The 19,513-nt window shown below is 48.5% G+C and overlaps 1 protein-coding gene across 1 annotated transcript in view; it reads left to right on the forward strand.

The window, feature by feature from the left end:
- Window positions 1-19,513, forward strand: part of NOL6 (nucleolar protein 6) — a 915,540-nt gene that overhangs the window by 358,092 nt on the left and 537,935 nt on the right. The window contains exon 16 of the mRNA XM_069626862.1: window positions 164-304. Coding sequence (XP_069482963.1) covers window positions 164-304 — 141 coding nt within the window. The remainder of the gene's footprint in view (window positions 1-163; window positions 305-19,513) is intronic.

A 19,513-nucleotide genomic window follows, 5' to 3' on the forward strand; every position in this document is an offset into this window, starting at 1 on the left:
AGGATAGTAAAACATTGCCTACATTTTCCCTTTTTCTAACCTTGTAAACTATGTAACATTGATGTTCATCTGAGATGTGTGCTCCTTCAAATGGCAGCAATGTCTACAAATGGGAGGTTGAGGAGTTCTGCAGTATCTGATGATTTTCTTTTTTCTTTGGTAGCTTTCAGGGACTGGAGAGGAGCAAATAATCAACACTGTAAAGTCCTACGATGACCTTAGCCGAAACCTTTGGAGCCTAGATGGGCTGCCACTGACTGTAACCTCTGTCCAGGGGACACACTCAGTTCTGCGATACACAGATGTAAGTCAACCTGTTCGTCGTTGGAAATAAGCCTGGTTTATATCTGTCAAAACACTGATGGTTCTCTTGTGATTTTAACTATTTCTGATCTACACTTGCACAGCATAGTTGAGTTGCCCTCTACCCGAAATTAGTCATACCCAACACATAATGAAAACTTTGGCACATAAATGCTGGTCAAAATGTAGTAGTTGCATATGCACCCTGCAGTAAAATGTGCCACTCCAGGAAAACGCTGGCAGCACAGTGTGTGAAGACTGCAGCAAGGCAAGAATGTAGCTTGGTGTATACCAGTTCCTGGCTACAGGCAGGCCATATCACATACTGTAAGTGGTGGATTTCGGGGCCAACCTGATTATCTGGCTGCCTAACCCTTAGCGTGATTTGTGGGCTGGCTTAGGCCAGCGCATGTTATGTTTTCTTTTCGCTGCTTTCCTCTCATAGACCTATATGGGACAGCCTTTCTTTTTGACCCGAGTTTCTGGAGGTAAGTAAAGCCATGTGCTTTGCTTCCATTGCTATGTGCTCATGTTTATATGGAGACCGATCAGTCCATAAGACTATCAGTGATGAGAGACTGTCTCTCTTTAATTGGTTACTTGTATTATTACAACTGCACACATCCTAAAGTGAAGTACGGTTATTAAAGTTTGTATCCTTATATCTTTTTTTCTTTTGCACCTTTTGTGTTACAAATACAATGTGTCCAGGATGGGTTATTGGCAGCATATCTTTTCATACCATATTTTGAACCTTTGACTCGTGCACTTTTGCAATTGCTGCAAATGGCTACTAAGAGTGGCTAACACTCTATGATGGCCGTGCCATGATATTTCTGTCTGTCCTTTGGCAGTATTGTTTTTTGGCCGCCTTCCTGCCCTCAAGTATAATTACTTTATATGGAATTCCATTTCCTGGGGAAATGTGCTGCTTTCTCAGGGTAACGGTTGGTCTGTGTGTGTGGCTGAATGTGGGGGCTGGCACTGTCTGCTCCGAGTCCACATCTTGGTGCCTGAGTGTCTGTTGCTGGGCTGATGGTGTAGCCATAATTGGATTGCCACTGCCAGTTTAAATGGTGCAGATCCTTGCCATTGGTGGACCTGGATGGGTTTCCAGTCCAAATCCTGAATAAACTGACTCCTCCTGCAGCCATTTCACAGATTATCGTTGAGCCAAGACCCCTATGAAGAGGTGCAGCCCGCTGAGGACCATTCCCTCCCATCACCGCCCCCTTGACTATGTGAGACTCAACTAGAATAGGGTTGAACTTCCTAAGATTGGTTAAGCAGGCGTTAACTAAAGTATACAAGTTGGTCTAAAGTTGACATACCTGTGTCAGGTTTTTTCTAGTGTGCATTTCCTTGAACTAGATGTGTGCTCAGAGTACTGCGTGCCTCACTACAGCTCTCATTCCTCCTAGACTGAGCCTGGCTGCTCAGCCATTGTACCAAACCTTTGGGTGTCCCCCTGTGCTTCCAAGTTGGGCTTTCTAAAGTGTTATCACAGATGGGGCACTGGCACAACCCCCTAATAAGAGGTGTTGCAGCTGTGGGATTGTGTAGTTCTGGACACAATGAAACTTGGAGATACAAGTGTCCAGGGAAACCATCCTCTAAGGCTGGTCACCAGAAAGGTTTTGTGTAAAAGTACCTTGAACAAAATAGCATTATGTCGAATTTTAAGCAGGATGCTCTTGTTTCACTCAAAGCTGAGCGACTTGGAGACTTATGTAAAAAAGGAGGCCCGACCAAAAAGGAAACATCAGTGAATCAATCCACATGTTGATGGCCTTCCAGAAGTCCCACATAGGTTCCAAGACCAAGGTTCTCCAGGGGAGATATTCTCTGAAAGGATACAATGGGCTTGTGGTGGTGATTGTTAGGGAGATTATTATTTTTATGCTTCATCCCCTCTCCTAGTGAGACCCTAAGCACTTTCTGCTGGAATTCAGGACCTTTTTCTTTAGTCCCGAATGAGTGGAGTCTTTTTCCACTCATTCATTTTTAAGGGCTCTGCCTTTTTCTAATCCTTTCTTTGTATTTTACTGTCCTATGGCGACTACTTATTTCCATATCTCTTTTAAGGCATATGTATTCTTACTGTTTGTTGCTGCACACAGCTCCTTATGGGAAGTGTTGCTGGGGACTATTTGGGTCGTCCTTAGAGATTCGTTTGTATTTCCAAGATTAACGACAGTTCTTAAGAAAAGAGAAATATCTAACAGCTATGTTGATGTAACCAATGTGAAAATGCTCAATAAAATGTTTGTTGAAAAAAAAGAAAAAATAGAGATCCTAAAATTTGTATTGTCTGAGAGATTGCCACACACCACCTTCAGTGGAGTGCCTAGTATCCTCCTTCTCTCTACACTTGAGAATTTTAGTCACATAAAGAATCTCCTCGTATAGCTGGTGGCAGTGGACGTGTACTTCCAACTATTGTGTGACTTTTCTACTGCAGGCTATGTCCATAGCCTCGGTTATGCACAATAGGATTACCTAGGTATTACTTGGTGTGGCCTATTTGTTTTTTGCCATTACCAGCGTGGTTCTTGGTCAGCCCTTCTTCTACTGTCCTGCGAGGGGCGGCGTGTGTGTGCGTGTTTGTGTTTGTATGTTTTGCCTTTGGCAGGACCCTTTTGGCGTCCTCGCCTAGGCTCTAGTGTGTCTGGGCAGGCTAGTAGTAGGGGAGGAGTTTTTCACTCTCTTTCCCTTTGTCTGCCTGAATGGAACCAGCTCCCACTGGTTGTCTGCCTGTCCTGATTGGACAGCCACTCGCCCCTTTCTGTAAATTGCTGAGGGATATTGAAGAGAAGTGTGTGCTGGAACTGTATAAAAGGTGAGACTCCTGAGGTGAGAGGCAAGTCAACCACTGTAAACTGAAGTAACCGAAGATGATGACCAGAGACGCCTGAAGACTCTTTGCTACTCCTTGCAGCGACCATTGCTGTATTGGCCCCATTTTGTGCGTGACAGAGAAACTCAGAGGAGGACGATTCCTTACCTTTGACTGGCGGGAACAACCAGTTCCAAGACAGACTTTGATTTGAGCCATCTCCCGAGGTCCTGTGAGTTTCCAGAGGTGCACCACCCCAATACCAGGAGACCTGTTGCCCATTCTGAGTGCATCGTTGTGAAAAGGCTGATCTTGTTCAAGTCTTTGTTGAGCCCTCAAGGACATTCCAGAGATCCGATCCAACTTAACCAGACCTCCTCATGTCATGTGTGACTGTGAGAAGCGAAGAAGATTGACCGGGCGAATTGCATTTTGTGGTGATGCAGAAAAGGCGCCAAAACTGCAGAGTGACCAGAGAAATTGCTGAAAGCCATGCCAGAGGTTCACCCTCAAGACTGCTGCTGAGAGATCCCATCGATTGTCCTGCCTTTCATCATCAGATCAAGAAATCTAGATGGTGGCCGGGTCCAGCGCCACCACATCGAAGAGAATACAGCCACAATCTGTTCTTCTAACCTAAGGTATGGTGGGGGAGAAAGGTATTTTTTTACTTTGATCTGTGAAGTGGCTCCAGAGAGTTGAAGTGCACAAAGAGGTGTCCAAGGTACCCCCTCTTCTCTAGCATGGGTTCTGCCATGGATTCCCATGCTCATGAATATTTCAGACTGGGAATCCTCTGTAAAAAGAAAAAACTGTTTCACTTTCACTTAAAAGCTGCATTTCTCCTCTAAACCAAGTGCTGTTCTCTGGGGAATATTGCCCCCATCCAGTGACAGTCCTCTCCTTAAGCTCCAACCCTGGTGGCGATTTTCAGATTTGTACTGCACCAATCAGTGTTGGGAGACCTCAAGTTGCTCTCCAAGCTAATTTTGTGTTTTTTATAAATTGTTTGCAAAATAGTATGAATTTGACTGATTTTTGCTTCATCGTCTTAGACGAACGATGGAGACCGACAGTGGGATCTTCATCCACCGTCGGATCATCGAAGTTTCAAGAAGGCTCTGCTTTAGGGCCTACTTCGCACCCTTTCAGACTGGCTGAGGAGAAGGAAGGCTGCAGCCTCTTCAAACTCTACGCAGAGTGTCGTTTAAGAAACGTCTTCATAGAAGATAGACACCATAAATGCTTGTACTACCTGCATCCGGAACATGATGAGGAGGCATGCAAGGTGTGCCATGGTGTCTCGAAAAAACCAAGAAGACTGATATAGTAGACTGTCGGCTTTGCTCAATTCGAGCAAGGCCTCTGACGCAGCCTCTGGGCAGTTTCAAGCCTCACGCAGGGCGGGCCGGCCGGCTGGCCGGCCCAAGGAGCGCTCTTCCTCTGGGAGGAGGTCGCGATCATTTGAGGACACCCGGCATGCAGGTGTCCAAGAGAAGGCCAAGCTCTGCGATGCTTGCTCTGCTGGGTTTACCGCTGATGCGGGTCCCGAGTCAGACAAAAGGCGCTCGCCATCTTCATCATCCTCCACAGTGAGCCTGCCAATGAAAGGAACATCTTGGAAGAGAGAGTAGCTAACTCTTTGTGTCCCAGGATAGTCCGACGAGGGAAAAGTCCACGGAGGACTCGTGGAAGCCAGTTAAGCCTTCAACCAAGGCCAAGTCAACCGACTTTACGACGGCACCGTAGACGAAGGCAGCCACAAGCACTTTGTCATCTAAGTCAACGACGCCCATCGCGGCTCTGAAAGAGAGCAGGTCTATGAAAGAAGTGGCAGCCAACCAGCGGTTTTCCTTGCCTCCAAGGCGATATACGGCTGCAGAAGCAGCGGTGAAGGAACCAGCGCCAGGGAAAGACCAGGCGGCTGCTCCAGCCCAACAACCTCCTGATAGGAAGCAGTCCCACCTGTGGGGCCTCCCAGATATGCAGACCGGCAGAGTAATGAGTATAGACTGGAGCAGATCTACTCTAGAACTGGCAATGACAATGATCTTTATAAGGGGAGCTGCTCAGACAATGGAGTGGGGAGGGCCTGAGGGAGGACCTCAGTCCCTGGTGGGATAGAGGGGACGCATTAGCCTGGATCCTATTCCGTTGGCTCAGTTTACCCCTAGACCTGGGGACGTGTGTCGGTACATTCTATCCACCCTGCACACACTGGTCACTGAAATCCAGCAAAGGATGCTGCCATCGGGCCGGCACTTCCAGAACCTCTGATGGTAAACTCTCCGCTGCGGAAGAGAAAGTCCAAGGGGGGCGCATGCTCTCTTCATCATCCAACCACTCCGCCACCACCACCTAGTCGCAACAAGACTCCTAACGGAGATCGGGATCCACACACAGACATGGACACGGACACAGCTACTGGTACCGACTAGCACGACTATTTCATTGTGGCGGACGGGGTGGCTCTGCACGCAGACGAGTCTCCTAAGGCCTCCTCTCTGGACAAATTTGGATCTTTTCATTCGGTCATCTCGAGGGCCTTAGAACTTCAGTTCGTTCCTGAGGAGGGTTTCCCGTACCAACGACTCGAGTGTCAGAGGAAGTTCCCTTCCTGGACGACATCTGGGAAGAGGGCCTAGCCCTAATGATGAATCCAGGTACAGCTCTGATCAAACGGGATGGATTGGAAAAGAAGTAGAGGGTACCCGACTCGGCTCACGGGTGCTTAAGATCTCAGTCCTTGCTTGATTCAGTGGTCTCGGCCACAGCTCAGTGGTCTCGGCCGCAGCTAGGAAAAGCTCTGTGAACCCTTCATCGGCATCCATTGTACATCCCGACCAGGAGGGGAAGAAGCGGGATGCGATGGGCAAGAGGATAATTTACATGGCAGCTTCTGCCATCAAGGCAGCGAACACCCTATCCGTTTTGTCCCATTCTCAGATAATTTGAGATCAGATAATTCTAACCTGCTGGTGGTACCAAGAGCTAAATTGGCTCAAGTGAACTAGAGTGCTTTTCACACAGCAGCTCCCAGACTCTGGAACTCAAGCCTGCCTAAGCTTAGAAGAGAAGAATCCCTGGATGAGTTTAAGAAGAAACTGAAGACCTATCGGTTTAAGTAGCCCCCCAGTGGTCAGCAGGCATTCTAGGTCAGTCCTATATGTAGTTCACTGTTTGTCTGCTTCCTCCCTTTAGGTGTCATCCGCTGCACGCGTATTCCTCCAGGACTGTGGTTTGCACGGTAAAAATTAAGTAAAGTAAAGTTATGACCATGAGCTGTGGTACAAGCTGGGCCCTATGCTTGACTCCCTGCCTGAAGACAAGAAGGTTGAGGCACTGGAGCTCTTTCAGGAAGGTGAGGTGGTGGTAGACATCGCAGACAGGTTTTCGCCAGATGGGGAACAGGGGTGTCTCTGCTCCATCAAGGTTGGTTGAAGGCAACAAACTTCCACCAGGATGTTCAGACAAAGGTGCTGGACATGCCGTTCGACAGGGAAATGTCTTCAGAAAGCCAGTTGACGAGTCTTTGCAGGCGATAAAGACTGACACAGAGAAGCCACGGCACGTTCACTAGGAACTTCGCAGCAGCGATGATCCTCGAACTTTCGCTCGTACAGAGGAAAGCCAGGAAGATCTTCAAAGTGTTATAGTACTCGGTACAGGCAGCCCTTGCGCTTTTCCACCCAAGAAGTGTACAGGTGGTGTTCTCAAGGCAGCAGAGGTCAGCGGAGGTGCCGTCCGCAAGGCCGAACACCTCTCCACAAGCAGGCCTGAACCAGCTGTGGCTCCGGGCCCCAATTTACGCACCCCAGTGGGATGCCGGCTGGCAAAGTTCATCAGCATGCGGGAAAAGATCACCACGGACAGATGGGCGCTGGACGCTCTTGGACAGGTGCACACCTTGGAGTTCTAACGCAAGAGTCCTTGTATCCCTCCGATTAAGCAACAAGAACTACACGGCCAGCAGCTTCTGCAGGAGATGCTGTCCATGTTAGGGAAAGGGGCAATAGAGCCTGTCCACCAGCGACTCTGTGGCTCTGGAGTATATTCCAGATACATTCTTGTTTGAAAGAAGACAGGGAGTTGGAGGCCGATTCATCATCTGCGTCATCTCAACAAGTACTCAGTCTCAAAGGTTCTGCATGGTCTCATTGCGGCACATACTCGGCCACCTGGAACGGGGAGATTTTCTGTCGTTGGACCGGGAGGACGCCTACTTCCACATCACAAAAAGCACCGCAAGTTCCTGCGATTCGTAGTTTAGGGTCAGCACTACCAGTTTAAGGCTCTTCCTTTTGGCCTGAAGTCTGCCCCAAGGGTGTTTACGAAGTTCCTGGCCCTGGAGGCGGCACATCTTCGTCTGCAATGTATCCACATATACCCCTACCTTGACGACTGGCTGCTGCGTGCCCACTCTGTCCTTGACTGAATAACAAAAGGGACTGCTCAAGGAGTGTGGAAGGACTTCAGAGCTGCAAACTATTGGAACATGGGGGTGGCGCCCTGCCACACACATTCTTATGGATATTATTCTGCATTCACATTTACTGCAAAGATTGTACCATTAAACATGCCAAGTATTAACGAAACTGTATACTTATGTTTGATGGAAGTGTGAGCAAGAAAATATATATATATTTAGTGATGATTAGCTTGTTTATTTATCTGATGTCAAATGAACATGGGTTTGGTTTCCCATAGTGTTTTATAGTTTTTTTAACACCTGCCTAATATTTGACAGACATATTCAGAAACAAGAGAACAGAAAAAGCAAATTTAGAAATCAATCTAAATTGCTCATAAATGAACATGGGTATGCCAATACATATACAAAAATGCAGGGCAGTTATTCAGCAATGAATGCTAACGGGGTAACTTCTATACAAGTCACATCTAAATCGTTTTTCTATAGAGTAACCCCCCTATGATCACATAACACTTAAGAAGTGCATTTGTAAACGGTGAACTCGAGCTAGTCTTCACAAGTACATCCTAGTTGTTGTTTCCAAGGTGTGCTGGATATTGGGAGGTAACCAAGTCTTTGGTCTCAGTCCTTGGCAAGCAAGCACAGAGCGAAGACCGTACGCCTGCTGACGGAGCTAGGGTTCTCCATAAACTATCCAAAGTCTTGCTTGAAACACAGTGACGTGCTTGGCCTCTCCCTCAGAGGTGCAGCGACAGTGCAGTCCATCACGTCACTCCTGGGCATGTTTTCCTCCTGCATAAACCTTGTTTGCCTCTGCAAACTGTGCATGAGACCGCTCCAGTAGTTCCTGGATTCGAGGCGGATGCAAGTATCGGCAAACTTTACAGACAAGATCTCTCTCATTGAACAGTTCAGTCAGGCAATATGGTGTTCGGCTGCATCTCTTCCAGGGAGCTCCATTTCTGGTTCCTCCTTACCAGGAGACGGTCACCACAGATGTCTCTCTAGAGAGATGGGGAGCCCACACCAGACAGCTGCACAACGAGAGGAAAAGAACCTACACATCAACGTCCTGGAACTTCATGCCGTGTTCTGGGCCCTCAAGTCTTTTCTGCCGTCATTGAAGACAAGGTGGTGAGGATCTTAACAGACAACGCCACAACCATGTTCTACATCCAGGGCTGGGGCCTCAGTCGTGGGGACAAGAGGGAGGACTTCTGGGGACTCCTGCAATTCATCAAGGCATGTTCCTCATTTCCTTTTACCTGGCTCACGCCTCTATCAAGGTGCGTCTTGCCGCCATATTCAGGTACACCAGGTGTCTGGCAAACCTTCACTGTGGTCTCACAGGTTTGTCAAGGAGTTCCGTAATGGGCTCTTCAGGATTTTCCCACCGGTGATGGCTGCTGTCCGGGGTTGGGAGTTCAATGTTCTGCTAACTAAGCTCATGGGAGCACCCTTCAAACCTATGCAGCAGGCTCTGCTCAGGTTTCTCTCGTGGAAGACGGCTTTCCTCATCGCTATCGCCTCGGCCATGCGGGTCGGGGAGATTCAGGCTCTGTCTTGCAAGCAATCTTGCTTGTCTTTCCACACCCTAAGAGTGGTACTGCATACACACCCCTCCTTTATACCAAAGGTACTGTTCGGAATTCCACCTCAACAAACCTTTGGTGTTACCCGTCTTCTTTGCGAATCCGTCGTCGCCAGCGGAAAGGGCCTTGCATTTGCTGGACGTTGCTCGTGCCTTGAAGTTCTGTGTGGCACGAACAAAGAATTTTCTTTAGACTTCTCAGTTGTTCGTCAACTTTAGACCTATAAATCAAGGGAAGGCCTTGTCGAAGGCTTCCATCTCCAGGTGGCTCTCCGGCTGCATCATGCACTGTCATCTACTGGCTAGCAGGCTGCCTCCAGGCCGGCCGAGAGTCCATTCCACCAGAGCCATCGCAGCAATGACCGTGTTCCTCTCTGGTGTGCCCTTGCTCGACATCTGTAAGGCTGCTGCATGGAGGTCCACGTACACCTTCAAAAGGTTCTACTGAATCGACAGGGATTCCCGGGAGGAGTCCCTGGTCGGCCAAACACTGCTACACAACCTATTTGCTTGAGGTGAGTCTGTTAGAGGTGAGTTTATTGCTTCTGTAAAGCCTTGCCACCTCCCGTGGTTGTGTATATGTACTGCTGTGTAATCGTTACTCATGAGCTTACTCAGATTCCATGCTGGAGAAGGTCCTGCAACTATTGTTCTCCAGCATGGGCCTGGCATGGATTGACATGTGAACCCTCCCTCTATCCCCTTCTTGGTTCATACTGCAACTTTACGTGCTTATCAAATCGGAAGATGGCCACCAAGGGTGGAGCTTAGGGAGAGTTCTGTCATTGGATGGGGGCAGTATGACCCAGAGGACAAAGCGGGACTATTTCTTCCTTGGACGAGGAGGACCAAGTGTCCATACACACGATCCAGGAGGACGTTTAGGATGATGGCAAAAACGCCAAGGGGGACAACGACGGCGGAAATGTTGATGACTGCGCGGGGTCTAGTAGGCCTACCACTCCGACCCCTACGAGAGATGTATCGGTTGACATCCTTTCGACCATACACACTGTGGTGTTGGAAATTCAGAAAAGGATGCCAAAGACACCGAAACCAGCTCTGGCCCGGATCAACATCTGGTGAAAAAGACGAAGCAGCATCCTATGCTGCCGCATCAACCTCCACACAAGAACCGTGTGCCTTCCCCTCCCGATTGAGTTGGACACGGGGACAGACATGGCCACCGTGACTACAGACGATGACGACATTGCCACAGCGTGTGGTTCGCCGCAGCCAAGGGCTTCTCGGACTAGGTGGCGGTGTTCATGCCATGGTCGCCAGAGCATCCAAACTCTTCCAACTGACGCCAGAAGAGACCAAGAAGGAAGGTTTCATCTACCAACGGCGTGAGGCCAAGAGGAAGACCATCATGGCGGTGCCTCTCCTGGATGACGTTTCAGCAGAGGACTTAGCTTTGATGAGAAATCCAGCCAAGAGGGATAGGCTGGAGAAAAAGTACTAAAAAAAAAAGTACTAAGTGCTGGAGTGCCTACGATCGCAGCCTTCCCCAGACTCAGTGGTTTTGGCGGCAGTGAGGAAGAAGTTGTTTAACCCCTCGTATGATGAATACGATGGGTTACGATTGTTTAACCCCTCGTATGATGAATACGAGGGGTTAAACAATCCTCTGTCCCTCTGGATTGCGATTGGATGCCATGGGGAGAAAGGTGTTCTACTCGGCGGCATCAACATTCAAGACGGCCAACGTACTTCCAATCCTGGCCAGGTACGACAGATAACTGTTGTGTAATCGGACCATGCCATCACAGTGGCCCTTCACATCGTAGACATGGGGTTCCGGCAGATGGGGGGGGAACTGTCTGCCTCTGTTGTTGTGGCTGGCTGAAAGCCACCAACCTCTGCCAGGAGGTCCAGACGAGGGTGCTGGACATGCCCTTCGGGGGCAACCTCTTTGGAAAGGCCGGTGACGAGTCGTTGCAAGCCATTAAGACTGACTCTTCAGCAGCACCGCTCTTCCTTTTGCACCTCTGGCGGGAAGTCCTGCAGATTGTCAAAGGCTTACAGAGGCTGTTCCAAGGGTTTCGGTGGAGGTGGCCAACATCGTCACCCCCAAGGCAGCACGCAGGCCCTGAAGCAAGACTGAACTGGCTAGGACGTCTGGCCCCCATCCATGCACCCGGTGGGAGGCAGGCTGGCGGTCTTAGTGAGTAGAGGAAGACCTCCACTGACCGATGGGTGCTGAACGCTCTCGCTCATGGATACACTCTAGAGTTCCAGCAAAGTGTCAGCCGATACCTCTGGTGGCCGGCCGGCGGCAGCATCACATCACGCAGCACCTTCAGGAAGTATGGGCCAAGGTAAGACAATGGGTGAAAATTCAGGATGGTCGCGTTGCAGCACATGCTCGGCCAACTGAAGGAAGGAGACTTCTTGACGTCACTGGATCTGGAGGATGCATACTTCCACGTCCCAATTCACGAGAAGCATCGGATGTTCCTGCGCTTCGTGGTGCAGGTAAGACACTACCAATTCAAGGCCCTTCCCTTCGGACTGAAGTTGGCCGAAAGGGTGTTTACTTAGTGCCTGGCACCAGTGGTGGCCCAGCTACATCTCAAAGGAATACATGTGTACCCATACCTTGACGACTGGCTCATCCGGGCAAAGTCACGGGAGACTGCCATAGACCACACAGAAGCGACCGTCCGTCTGCTGACTGATCTTGGGTTCTCTGTCAACTATCCAAAGTCTTGTTTGATACCATTGCCGAACGCACTGTTCCTTGAGGGCCAGGCACAACACTGTCTCCTGCCTTGTGGCTGCCTCAGGAGGGAGGATAGCGGCCCTGCTGGGCAAGGTGCAACGGCTGTTGGCACTGGCTGCTGCCGCGGTGCGGAGCATCATGCTGCTGCTCGGCATGATGTTGTGCATCTACCTGACCGACTCTGCAGGTTGCGGATGCGACCCCTTCAGGAGTCCCTGGACGCTTGCTGGATCTAAATGTCGGAAGCTTCACAGACAAGATTGCTCCCAACGTGGAATTCCATCGAGCGATAAGGTGGTGGGGCGTATGCTTCAACATCGACAGCGGCGCAGGATTTCGGAGCCCCCCGTACCAGGAGACGGTCCTCACAGACACCTCCCTGGAGGGCTGGGGAGCCCACACCGGACGTCTCCATGCCAGAGGCCTGTGGCTGCCGGTGGAGAGGAGTCTCCACATCAATGTCCTGGAGCTGCGGGCAGTGTTTTGGGCCCTCAAGTGGTTCCTTCCGTCCCTCAAGGGCAAAGTGGGGCGGTTCTTCATGGACAATACCAACACGATTTTCTACATCAGGAAGCAGGGGGCACCAGATCCCTGGCACTCTACAGAGAGGCGCAGGCCTTGTGGCACTGGGCCGTCACCAAAGAGATGTTACTCATCTCTTTTCACCTTGCGGTATTCCAAACACCATCGCTGTCCCCTCAGCAGGGAGCTGCGCTCCTGCCACGCGTGGGACCTTTGACAGGATCAGGTGAACTGCATCTTCCTCAAGTGGGGCAGATCCCAGATCGATCTGTTTGCGACTGCGACAAACTCCAAATGCCAGAAATTTGCCAGCTGGTTGCACAAACCAAGGAGCATGGTGGTCGCGTTCTCCTTCCTGTGGGAAGGCCTGTTCCTATACGTGTTACCTCTGTTGCCTCTCCTGCTGCGAGTCATCAGTCAACCTAAATGGTGTTGATGCAGGATGATCCTAGTCGCTCAAGCATGGCCGAGGCAGATTTGGTTATCCGGACCTTCATAGCCTGTCAACGTCACCTCCTGTCAAGCTGCCAGTGGTCGCAGATCTGCTCATCAGAGAAGGAGGCGCAATCCTGCATCACGACCCAGGATCGCTGAACCTGGGGGCTTGGCTCCTGCAGCCCTAGAGTTCGGAGGGTACGAGTTGACGGCGTACTGCAGGAAGGTCCTGGCCAAGGCTAGAGTATCATCGACTTTTAAGTTAGACCGACACAAATGGAAGCTTTTCGCTACCTGGTGCTGGGTGCAGAAAATCGACCCTCTGAGGTCATGGCCCTTGTTAGGCAAGACTGTATGCAGTACCATTTGGGTGCACTACAACAACCCTGACCTCCTGGCAATAGGGACCCAAGCTTTTGTATAAGTCTGTACTACACAGGTTGGTAGTGTGGTCAATTAGCCAGGCTTATCTCAAGAGGAGTCAATGTGAGCTGTAGTGGAGTTGCACAGATATTCACAGTGACAAGTATCCAAATAAACTCTTGCACACAACGTTTCTTGATTAAAAAATTATTAATGTATTTAACAGTCAGAGTAAGCCTTCTTCAGAAGGGAGCAATATAAAGCAACGCACAAATACACTTCCAAATTACACACTTTTAGTTTTATAAATCAGCAAATACCCATTTGGGATGGCATACAGACACTGCCTACACCCTCGGGTGACTTCAATAGATTGGGTGCTGTTGATATTAATATATCACTGTTGCATTTAGAATATTCTTGAGAGGAGTGTCAAAGAAAAGAGGGTTCAGAATAAAACCAGTATTCACACTTTCCTGGAAGGAAGGCAAAACACATAAGTGCGGTAGATGACATCTGTTCCTGTGCAGCTCTGCAGATCCTGGTGTTCCTGGGCCTCAGTCGTGGGGACAAGAGGGAGGACTTCTGGGGACTCCTGCACTGCAATGGGACAGTCACCGACTGCAAACAAGTGGCACTTCGGTGTTTCAACTCCTTGCGTCTACCGCAAATAGCAACACTGCGGTTCCTGGCTGTCGAGATGGGCTTTCCTTACATCTAGGGTCCCGCACTCTTTTGAGGGGGCTCAGGCTCAGTCAGTCTTGCTACCTGGGAGTCCGGATGATCTTCCTGGATCTCTTGGCCAACTTAAAAGCAGCGCACACACTCTGGTGTTCCTCTCCCTGGCTATACGTTTTCCAGCAGCACTGGAAATTTCAACCAGTTCCGAGATGGATATCCAGGTGGCTTACTTTGGAGTTGTTTAGTCCCACCAACTCAAGGGGAGAAGTAGTCTTTGCAGAGCTTCTCTGTCGAGGCGAACTTGGAGCTTCAGCACAGCAGCATGGCTTCACCAGGCAAACCAACGGTCCAGGAGTTGCAGCAGGCATCCTCTTCAAGTACTTCTTTGTATTCCTTCGTCTAGCGGTCGATTCTGCCTTCCAAACAAAGAAAAATCGCCTTTTATGCAGGTTTCTCCCATTAATTCCAGCCTAGCTGTCAGTCACCCAGATGGATGGCTCTCCTTGCCGGACAGCCAGCAGGCCTATCACCTAAGAGTGCATTCCTGTCTCCTAGGAGAGTAAGCACAGGGAGTTTCGTGTACCTCCTTTGCTTCCTGCCCCCGCCAGACACCCTGGAGCCGAAGCCGGGCTTCACTTGTGACTCCCGCCGCCAGGTTTGGCGCGCAGAGTAAATCTCAAGAAGGACCTTTCCTCACAGAAATGGCGAAAAAAGACTGGGGCCGTTATGACAAAAATGGCACCCATCAGTGCCTTATCGTGGCTGCGAACGCAGCCCGCAGTAAAAAGACACAATGGTAGTAAAAAGGAAACCACTGCCACCAGCCATTCATCGAGGAAAGGGTAACATAAAAATGTTATATGAGAAACTAGACAAAGGGGATACCAAGTAACCCCTCCAGCACCCTACTGTAAGATAGTATGTGTTGTCTAGAAAGTTACAAATGTAAGTAAAGTCAATTTCACTATACTGCTCTTGGAAACAGTAGTTTATCCAAGAGAAGGCTTTTAAGCCTTTGGGAAATCCGAAAGACTTCCCTGTGCCACTGCACTGAAGGTGCTGTGTGACACAATGTAAAATATGATGCCTATGGAGTTTTTCAGACTACACAACCAAAAGAAACAGAGTTCAAAATCACATTACAATACATGAGAGAGTGGGAAAAGGGGTCTTGCTCTCCCCAGGTTAATAATTCAAGTCCTCAAAATTCAGCAAAGTTGCTGGGGGTCTCTAAGGTAGAGGAATTGGCACATTTCTGAGAATTCTCCCTAACAGCGCTGCAGATTCTTCTGTACTTGTCCTTGGCCATGGCGGGGCTGGTGCACGCCTCTATCAAGGTGCATCTGGCGGCTATCTCCCGCTACACAGGGTCTCCAGGACAATGTTCTCTTTGGTCCCACCGTCTCGTCAATGAGTGCCTCAAAATACTGTTTCAATCGTTCCCGCTGGTAAAGGCTGCTTCCCCAGCATTGGAACCCTCACAAGTTCCGCTCATGGAAAACGGCTTTCCTCGTGGCCATCACCTCTACCAGGAGGGTAGGTGAGATCCAGGCCTTTCCTGCAAACAGCCATATCTGACTTTTCACAACTCGAGGGTGGTGCTGCGGACGCACCACTCATTTATGCCAAAAGTTCCGTCAGAATTCCACCTCAACGAGCATTTGGTGTTGCCTGTGTTCTTTCTGAAACCTTTGTCGCTGGCTGAAAGGACTTTGCACTCACCGGATGTTGCTTGTGCTCTGAAGTTCTACGTGGCACGCACAAAGAGTTTTCGAAAGACCGCTCAACAGTTTGCGAACTTTGGTCCTGTGAACCATGGGAAGGCCTTGTCCAAGGTTTCCATCTCAAGGTGGCTCTCCGGCTGCATCACTCACTGTCATTGGTTGGCTAACCGACCTCTGCCCGGCCATCTGATATCACATTCCACCAGAGCGATCGCTGCGATGGCGGAATTCCTGTCTGGTGTACCCCTGCTGAACAACTGCAGGGCTGCTATGTGGAGGTCTACGCACACCTTCACGAGGTTCTACTGCATCGACGGGGATTCCAGAAAAAAGTCCAGGGTCGGCCAAGCAGTGGTACTCAACCTGTTCGCTTGAAGGTGAGCCTGTTCCGGAGGTAAGAGTAATTACTACTGTTGAGCCTTGCCACATGCAGTGGTTGTGTAATGTTGAACTGCTATGTGTTCTTAATTCATGAGCATGCGAATCCATGCCAGACCGCATGCTGGAAAAGGAACAAGTTACTTACTTGTAACTATTGTTCACCAGGATGGGTCTGTCGTGGATTCACATACGAACCCTCCCTCCAGCCCCTCTGTGGCTCTTCTTGGTCATACTGCCACTTCACGTGATACCAAATCTGAAAATGGCTGCCAGAAGAAGGGCTTAGGGGAAGGACAGTCATTGGCTGGGGGCAGTAGGACCCAGAGTGCAGTGATTGGTTTAGAGGAGAAATACAGTTCATAAGTGAAAGTGAAACTGTTTGTTCTGAGGATTCCCGGACTGACATGGAATATTCATGAGCATGTGAATCCGTGCCAGACCCATGCCAGACCTATGCTGGAGAACAATAGTTACAGGTAAGTAAATTGTTCATTATTCACGGTAGGTGAACCCTATTGGTAAGCTTTTACACTCATTCAGTTACAAATAATAAAACACTACCAATACTGATTACTTTTCAGAAGGTGGGAAAACACCATTCAAAGTTAGTTGTATACTTTTACATTTGACTGATTAAATGGCAGTGGCTCGCACCCACAATTGTTACAGGAATGACAGTTCCACTGTTTAGCTAGTAGTAGCTTGCACTAGCAATTATTACAGTTAACAACACTAACTGATAGGTACCTATATGCTTTTTACAATTTCCAGACAGAATCATTATTAAAGTCTTTCCCTAGTCAATAGCATGAGTTTTCTCAGCAGCAGAAGAGCTACCCTAGTGTTCTAGATGCCAGCTGTATGCAAGTTAGGATAGGGTTCAGTTGTAGGGAAGTCAGAGTTCCGAAGGAGATCTTCTTTATCAAGTAGGTTTTAGCTTCAGAGTTATGTAAGTGTTCAGGGACTTCAGAGAAGGTTCCCTATATGCGTTCTAGCATTAGGCCTGGGTGGCTAGTATGGGCAAACTCCCAACCACATGAATCACCTACTCCGCCTCACAGGAGCGCACCAGACTTATGGTAAGTAGTACCTTAGAAGAAAATAATAGCTTCTGGGTAGATGCCTTCAGGATGCAGCAGCACAGGACCTGGTCCCTGGATTCTTTGTCTGGAGATGAAAGAACTGGACACTGGATGGGAATTTGCAGCAGCAGTTATCAGAGGAGTTTATCAGCAAAGGTTTCTTCTTTTTATTTGGTGCCTTTTTTGACGGCACCCATATGGACTAATATCGCTCGTCGGATTCTCTTCACTCTCTCGGTCCTATACCCTGGCGATTGTGCTTCAGGGATTCAAATCGTGTCTCTGGAGATCCAGCAGGAGTATACCAAAGTTTCTGTGAGGTACACTGCACTTAGGCTCGTAGTGCCTGTGTGTTTGTGGTTGGCAGACCCGTAAGGTCGCAGCACATCGTGGGATGGCTCATAACTGCAGGTTATCATGAGAGTAGTACATCTCACCAGCCTCTGGGTAGGAGCTGTCGCATTCCGGACCTCCAGGTCAATTTGTAGAAGGGGTTGCATCAGGCTCCGGTTACTTAGCAGGCTCTCTGGTAGCTGGAAATCACTACAGATGTATTTTCTTCATCTTCCTGTTTGATTTCAGCTCCAGCGGTCGACTTGTCAGCAGCTTCCAGGTTCAGAGTTTTTATCAGGAACAGGACAGCTTCTGCAAACTCGCCCTGCAGTTTACAGAAAGTGTAAACTGCACTTTTTTCACTGTAATCTGGCTGTCCAATTGGTTTTTATTGGGCAAGGTGAAAGACAAACAGATGCAGCGTTTTAGCCTCCTCCCTCGTGTCCTGCCTTCTCAGATACTTTGAAGCCTCTGGCAGGAATACAAAGGATTCCTGCCAAAGACAAAACTTCCACTGAGGTAGTTCCTGCTTAAAATGGCAGGGGAAGACCTCCAGAAACAACAAGCAAATGAGAAATGCCGAAAAAAGGATCCAACCATTCTAGGTGAATGGGGGCCCTTCTGTGCACTACCAAGGCTGATTCAACAGCCTGCGAGTAATAACACTAAATCAGTAAGGTAAAACCACTGCCACCAACCATTGAAGTAAACTTGCAATTGTAGTGCACATTTTACCAGGTAAGTAAGAATGGGGATGCATTGCATCCCCCCAGCACTACACATAAGGTGGGGTGTGCTAGCTCACTTCAATCAATGTAAGGGGATGTGAATCCCACTTTACTTATTGGGAACAGTAGCTCACCCAATAATAAGAGAATTAAAAGAAAGCCACTGCATTTAAAATGCTCTGTGCTACCGTAGAACATTACAGTCAGTCATAAGTTACGGGAAACTATAACTCTAATCACACACTATGCAGAGACATACAATAGTCATCCATAAACATAGTAAAAGACTAGGTGAGAGGGGAAAGAGATTCCCACTCACCTAGGGACAAGATAAAATAATTACCAAGTCCAACCAAGAGGTTCTGGAGTTGACACGGGTTAGGAAGGTTTATCATCAATATGAACCTCTTACAAGCAAACCATTTGTGTTAGACGTCAAACTGCATGAGGAAAATAAAGTAAACATTGTAATAAATCTTACTGCTGTCACCAGCTTATCTTGGGTACATATACAAAGTGACCAAAATATCAAATGTAATGAGGATACTAAGCATCCCCATTGCTCCGCACTCTTAGGTGCTGTGTGCAATTGCCAGAATACAAAGGGAAACAAAGTGCATCAGTGCTGACAGTCTGAAGGATTAGTCAGTTTTCCCATAACCATGGGCATAAGACAAAGGAAGAGAAGCTGAAGGTTTCACTTCCCTACAAAATGTCAGTGCAGGTTCAAAAAAATTCAGCAAAAAGAAAGATGTCCCATTGAAATTAATGGAGGTAATGGTGCAAAAGAGAATCTTTACCAGCTGCACCCTTTTTTACCTTTTTCTTTATAGACTAGACCCAACAATCCTTTGAGCTAGGGATGGCATGGGTTTTTTCTGATTTGAAAACACACATTTTGAAAAAGTGTTCGTTCCTGTCCCCTACTTCTGATCTACCACAGGTACTGATGGGGTTTTAATTGGCGAAAAAGGTGTACTTGCCCACTCACAAAATGTAGACAGACCCCTAGGATCAGAAAAAAGACCCACATCACCGGTCTGAGGCTTTCGAAACAGGGATTTTGTCAGTAGTGGCCCAGAACTCGCTAGCAGCAAGCCATAGAACATATTCAGAGTGGACTTTAACTTACCATCCTCAACAGCCGCTTGATCTTCACAGGCCTATCGTATCTCTCCCTGCAAGTGTGTTCCTTGATCACCAACAAAGTTAAAGAAATGTCCATGTGGCAAAGTGGTATTCTTTATGTAGTAAAAAGTATTTAATAATAATTTTTAAAACATAATGAGCTTGCTCTAAAACAGTCTTCTGGATATGTGCACATGCATGTGGGTCTCATTTAGGATAAGAGTTATTTGTTAGACACAGAAAAAACAT

This window comes from Ambystoma mexicanum, chromosome 6p (assembly GCF_040938575.1).
Source record: "Ambystoma mexicanum isolate Mex_15411 chromosome 6p, UKY_AmexF1_1, whole genome shotgun sequence".
Taxonomy (NCBI): Eukaryota; Metazoa; Chordata; class Amphibia; order Caudata; family Ambystomatidae; genus Ambystoma; species Ambystoma mexicanum.